Genomic DNA, 6,603 nt, shown 5'->3' with positions numbered 1-6,603 from the left:
CTACATGAAATAATCACATATTTATGAGTACGTATTTTTCTTTTTAGAGCTATATGGAGTAATCACATATTTATGAGTAAGTATATTTTTATTAGTATCAAGACTCAGTAGTCTCCTTCTAATTTGATTCCATTCAATAGGTATCGACGTGCCTTGCACGTGCACGCTCACTAGTGATTGTAATTTCCGACCCACCAGACCAGCAAGTAACTATGTCGTCCAAAATTTTTAGATTTTCTCAATTTTTGTGAATTTGGATATTATTCAAATTCATCCAAAATTTGTTAAAATTTTAAATAATTTCGTGCCAAAAAGTTCTGAAAATCTCGAAATTTCATAATTTTTTTGTGCCACCAGTCATCGATGACACTACCCTGAATGACACTACCTTAACATATATCTTCTAATATAGAATTACAGAGATACATAGCAATTACACTAGTTTAGAACAATTTCTTCTTACATACATCTAAAAAAAAATCAATCATACGTTGGATGGTAGTTCGCTGGTTCTATCACCGGTCTGAAATTGCACCTCCTCCTTGGGTTTCTGTGGTCTCAGGCACCACTTCTTTCCTCTTCCCCCAGAGGAAAAGATACAGCCCAGCAAGGATCAGTAACATTCCAAGAATACTACATCAATGGTATCACAAAAAAGTTATGTTAATTAGCACAAATCCCTAACTAGAACATATCATTTGCAGATGATTTCACATAGAACCATTGTTATCATTTCTGAAAAAGAAAAAAATGTTTGCAGAAATGAAATTTGTACCTTCGAACCGAGAGGTCATGGCCTAGAAGCAGCAAGTCAAGAATCGTCGTGAACAACACTGAAACAGCACAAAACATCGACGGGTAGGTTGGTCCTCGCCGCGTGACAACCCATGAAATCATCACGAACTTGGCAGCTGTGTTCAGTATCGCCTGAAATGAAGAAGAGGCACATTATTCAGAGATGTACATGCATCAAGTTCAGAACATCTGAAACAACTGGGATAATTACTGAGTAGATGATTGTGATCAAGCTCATGTTCCATTTCAGTTTCCATGTCGCCTTTTCTCTGTTCATCGCCACCCCTATAATGGCCATCTCGATACACCCAACGAAGCATGTAGCAACTGTGGACCAATACTTGTAAGGGAATACTTTCAGCATCTGAGCCTATTGAACCAAAACCAGCATTCAAGTTGCATCATTAGCACATAAGATTACTTCATATTTCGGTAGTTGCCGACAAGTGCACGACAATAAGTACAAGCTCCTAAATATTACCTCCTTTTTTAATATACGATGCTGTTCATTTTTTTTTAATTTTGTTTGAGTATTTATCTATTTAGAAATATTTGTGTCGACAAACATACCAGGGCTGGTTTGGTTTGTGGCCTAAATTGGGCTTACCAATTTTTGTCAATTCCAAATTTTAGTAAATTTTGGCATGGCTAATTTTGGTAAGTCAAAGTTGTGTTTAGATTGAAGCCAAAATAGCCTAAGTTAACTATTGAAAGGGCCTATTTTCTTAGACATGCTAAAATTTGGCTCCAAAACAAATAGACACTAAACACTATTGAAATTGCCAAATATTGATAAGGGCAATTTAGACCTCAAACAAAACCAGCCCTAAATATGCTTAAAGTACTTTTTGATGAAAGATCTATTGGTACTTGCTTTACTTTTCTTAACTAAGTAATTAAATAAATATTGCTGGACAAAACTTGAGATGACAGCCAACTGTGCCATCCTACCTCCATTTTTAAATATGAGGCTGGTGATTTTTTGACATACCTTGAACTATTTATCTTATTTAAAAATGTAATGTAATTATTATTTATTTTGTGATGGCTTGATTTATCATTAAAGGTTATTTTAAGTATGACTTATATCTTTTACGTTTGTATAAAATTTTTGAAAAAGTTAAATGTTCAAACGTATGTTTAAAAGTCAAATGTGTCATATACTTAAAAAAGAGAAAGTATATATAATAAAAAAAGAAGGTAGTAAAAAATAATATTATGTCGAAATTAATTCCCTCGTAAGTGGTAACTGAGTTGCTGACCTGCACTGTGTACCAGACTGCAAGGCTTAAACAGCTTATGACGAGCAAGATGGTTCCACGGATGTGGTGGTGCCCAAATGCAGTTGCTGCCTTGCTTGGGTGGTAGCCAATAATGTTGGTAGGCCACATGTGAAGCACTTTCCCTTTGTAAAGGCTGATTATTATTGTGCCTCCAACACAATCTAAGGCCCCGATCACCTTGATGATTCCCACTATGCTTCTCATGTTCAGTGGCTCCTTTCTGAAACAGAGCCATATATAGTTACAGTTCTTATTTTGTAGCAATTTTCTTCCTTCATATCTTACGGCGATGTTTTTATCTTGTCAGATATATATACCTGAAAAGAACAGCCAGGATAAACGCTGCGATTGGGACGATGTTGTAGAAGTTAATTGCATATCCTGGTGATGTATCTCCCAGGCCTATGTAGTACAGACCAGGAACAGTGAATCTGCATGTAAGTAGAAAATGAATTTGGTTAAGGAATGTAAGTGTACAAGAAGTTGAACTATCGGTTTAAAGCGTAACAGTTATTGATGAAGTGGTTTTACTAGTTGTAGACTACTGAATGTACTCACCCTACTAATGCGCTTGTAAAAATCCATATGAATGCCTTTAACTTAAGCTCCTTCAGCTTCCCACTTGAACAACACATTAAAAGAAACAACAGCCACATATTAGGGCTTAAGAAGCAAGAACTCATGTTCATTTCTAGTGTACGCAGATCGATAACAAGAAGAATAGAAGAGTAGTGACAATATATCTCCATTTTTTAATAGATAACGTCGTTACCTTTTGTCACACGTTTGACCATTCATATTATTCTTAAGAATGATTTATATCTTATACATTTGCATAAAATTTTTGAATAAAACGAATGGTCAAACATATGTTCAAAAGTCAACAACGTCATCTAGTAGAAAACAAAAGGAGTATTAGATATAGATGATCAGAAAAATACTAAATCAAGTACTAGTTGTTGTCTAAAATACAAAATCAAAGTTCAAGTAGTTGCCGTTAAATTTGATTTGTCCAACTGAAACACTGATTCCAAGAACTACAGATTTGATCAGTATGTCCTAACTTCTGAATATGCGTGGAATTTCGGCTTCAGTATGTCCTAACTGAGTATTCTAGTATTCTGATGGCTGAATGCTAAATTCGCTACAACAATATCTTTTGTATCAAAGGATATTGATATAGCAGAATCATACAATACACAATATTGTTCATATAATATGAAATAGATGAGAAAAAAAGTTAAAGAATCAAGCAACACGGGAGCTAACTTCTCGAAGGACACTGCAAAGGGGATGACCAAGACGGCGCCAAGCAAGTATCGGTAGGTCAGTAAGGTGCATACAAACAACCCGCCATCCACCACCACCTTGACGAGCATCAGACTCCCGGCGGTGAAGGTCTGGAGCATCACCATGAAGATAGCCGGCAGCCATTCCTTCAAGCTTGAGGATATCATCATGCCCCAATTAATGTCTCTCACAACAGGATGTCTGAAGATGACTAATGATGCAACAAGCAAGACGGATACACTTTCTCCAGTTCTTCTCCAGTGTCCCAGCTGTCACTCACTGAGGAGATATAGACAAGCAAGAGTGCAAGTATGAGACGTTCCGTTAAGAAGCCATCCCAGTTTAGTTAGCTCCATACCCAGAGGCGTTACTTCAACAACTATTTAGTCGTGCGAAACGTATTCAGTGTGCTATTTCTAGTATCCTATCTATAAAGTTGATCTCTCTTCCCACAGCCTGCCACATCATCTTAAATTAATCTAGCCATCAAATTTACAATGGACGTCCAGGATGTTCACTTTGAGGTACAACAAGAATGTTCAGTCCTTCTATATATTGACCATTTTGGATAATCTCATTTGTCTTTATTCCACTATTAGATCGAATTCTCAATTCGATACTAGGACCAATACAACTCAGATGTGCCAAGAACGACTCCCACGTGTTGGGATACGCGTAGACTACGATAGCATAAATCAAAATTTTCTATCGCGTAAACCAGGAACCATGCAAGTATTAGATCATAGATTGTTACCACTCGACGCGCTGCGCAGCGGAAGAAAACGCTGAGAAGTCGAAGGAACTCTCGCAAAGTAGCGCGTGTCGATGTAGAGGAAGTAGTCGATCGCACCGGCTCGACCTTCTTCTCCTCGTGCGTTCTCCTCGCCGTACTCCCACGCCGATCAGCACCGCAAACCAGCGGCGCCTCTACCGGTATCCACACGTACAGGGACGGAACGCCACGCGCAGATGTGCTAGCACCCGCGCGTGGCTTGGGTTTTGCTCAGGGAGGGAAGTGACCGCTAGGGTTTCTCACGTGATGCAATATCTCCGCCGGTCACACCCCTCACGAATATATAGGATCCATCACTCGAGCCTCCAAGGCCCGTAGGACTCCTATTTGGATCCCTATCCGAATTAAGCTTATATTGGATCTCCATCCAATCCCCTTATTCCGGCCCATTAAGCGTGCGACCCTATAGGTTCATATATACTCGGCTATAACCCGAAAACTCCTTTTCGGTCCACGCGTCAACAACGGCCCCTAGCAGAACGTATTGACCCACCGGACATACATAAAGATCATATCGGCTAAACCTCTAGTATATACTTGTATGAACCCCTTTGCCTCACGATATCGATTAAGCTCAAGGCTAGATATGTGCCATCCTCTAATAGCTCAATCATTCACTCGAACCTGTTGATAGATTATATAACTTGTGATTGACTCCTCAATCACCTTTGGCATGGCCATGCACTTCCATAATCTACAACATCGAGGGGCCCAGAGATATCTGTCCATAGGAGGGGCAAATCCCATCTTGATTATTCATATCCCACTACATGTTTCATAGCATACCCGAAAACTACTTTTATAACTACCCAATTACGGAGTAGCGTTTAGCAGTTCCTAACTAAGCTACTACACATGTTGAGAACCATGATAATCTCAGGTCTAAGGATTCAACACCAACACTAAATGAGATCACTGATGACACAACACATATGGCTCTTGCAGTGTCTCATGTTGGGTCTATCCAACAACATGTTCACCAACATGTGTCCACATTATTAATTTGGTATCTCTATACCATGATCCATGAGACATGATCATCAATTAATACAAGTGCTGATCACCACATATGATATTTGATCCACATATGATATTTGATCAGGGATCCTTTAGAAATAGTAACAAACAACATAAAGAGTCTCATGAAAGAATCAAATATTCATTAACCAATAATGAGTTATCTATTTTAAAGAACAATGTCGGATAAATATGTAAACATATATAGTATGTGATACAATCATCTCTATGATTGCCTCTAGGGCATATCACTAACACCACGCACTGCTCGGCTCTTGATATTCCCCCCACGTCATAACACTGCCTCGCCTTCTCCCAAAAACGCACCTCCATGAATTTATTTTCCACTTCCACAACCCTCCCCAGGCCCTTAGGTTCCATCCCCATGCTGCGATCATGCAAGTTTTAAATGTGTGTCATCGCAATATAGCGACTCCCATAGTTCCATCAGGTTCCTGTCCAAGCCATCCTGGTGACTCAGGTGGATTATCAAGGCATATTGACCATCTGATCTTTCTCTCATTAAACATTGGTCGTTCTATATCTTGGGCTCTTGGCTGGAAACTATATTGGGCATATTACAGGGTTCATGGTTAATTTGTCCTTCGGCTACATGATTTGATGGCAGCTTCAACATTAGCCGATTGCATGGTGTCTTATTGGTGTTTATCATTCTTAATCCCATCAGTTTTCAAGTTTGATCAGGTACATGTTTTCTTCCGTTCTCCAATGCTGAGTTCATTTCCTCGATCCCCAAATTGGAACATAGCTATTGGGTGAGTTGATGGTTGTACTCATTTTTTTCCTGCCTTTTTGTAAAATAGCATGCATGTGTTCTTCTGACTGCCCCATTTTTGGACATATAACTTGATAATATCGCTATGTTTTATCTTTTGTAATGTCACTTGCATGATCGATCTGACCCTAATTGATGAGGTAAATTTTTATTAGACATTTCTACCTTTGTACATATCCAATTCTGTTCTGATTCCTGAAGAGAATTAATTTTACGTTTACAAGAAACGATTTCTGACGATAACTTAGTTTTCCTCTCCACCAGAGTGATACGGAAAATTTCAAGGCTGCACTCCTTTTCTACTTATCAAATAATTTTCTAAATTCCACAGCTGAGAATCCGATCCAGGTTGCAGCACAGCGCAATGAATAATATGTGATTTTACCCCCTTTTCAGACAGTATATATGTCAGCTACTATTAATCAACTTTCATGATTTCATAATGTGATTTTCTTATTCTATTCCTAGATGTGTTAGCCATGTAGTAGTATGAATTAATAGACCAGATAAGCATAATCTCTATAGAAATATATTTATCATCCATTGAGCCAGTGAAATTAGCAGTATGAATTAATGTGATGATTTAAATGTTGGCCGAGGAAGTCTGATGTACGAGTTAATTAAACATG

General features: G+C 38.4%; 1 protein-coding gene across 1 annotated transcript; it reads right to left on the bottom strand.

Moving 5' to 3' along the window:
• Nucleotides 1-427: 427 nt before the first annotated feature.
• LOC127753028 (WAT1-related protein At5g64700-like) lies at nt 428-3,538 on the bottom strand. Its single transcript, XM_052278482.1, has 7 exons — nt 3,348-3,538; nt 2,637-2,699; nt 2,396-2,509; nt 2,058-2,298; nt 1,007-1,165; nt 776-927; nt 428-633 (listed from the first exon to the last, which is right to left on the bottom strand). Exons 1-7 carry the CDS (start codon nt 3,536-3,538, stop codon nt 516-518), a joined length of 1,038 nt encoding a protein of 345 aa, XP_052134442.1. The 3' UTR covers nt 428-515.
• Nucleotides 3,539-6,603: the final 3,065 nt, after the last annotated feature.

Source organism: Oryza glaberrima, chromosome 10 (genome assembly GCF_000147395.1).
Source record: "Oryza glaberrima chromosome 10, OglaRS2, whole genome shotgun sequence".
In the NCBI taxonomy this organism is placed as follows: domain Eukaryota; kingdom Viridiplantae; phylum Streptophyta; class Magnoliopsida; order Poales; family Poaceae; genus Oryza; species Oryza glaberrima.
This window is presented reverse-complemented; position numbering and strand designations above follow the sequence as displayed.

Excerpts from the sequence above, each read along its gene's own strand:
- LOC127753028 (XM_052278482.1), bottom strand. The coding sequence starts at position 3,538 with ATGATGATATCCTCAAGCTTGAAGGAATGGCTGCCGGCTATCTTCATG. Across the intron at positions 1,166-2,057 it reads CAGTCTGGTACACAGTGCAG|GCTCAGATGCTGAAAGTATT; the intron begins GTCAGCAACTCA and ends TTGGTTCAATAG. Across the intron at positions 634-775 it reads CATGACCTCTCGGTTCGAAG|TATTCTTGGAATGTTACTGA; the intron begins GTACAAATTTCA and ends CCATTGATGTAG.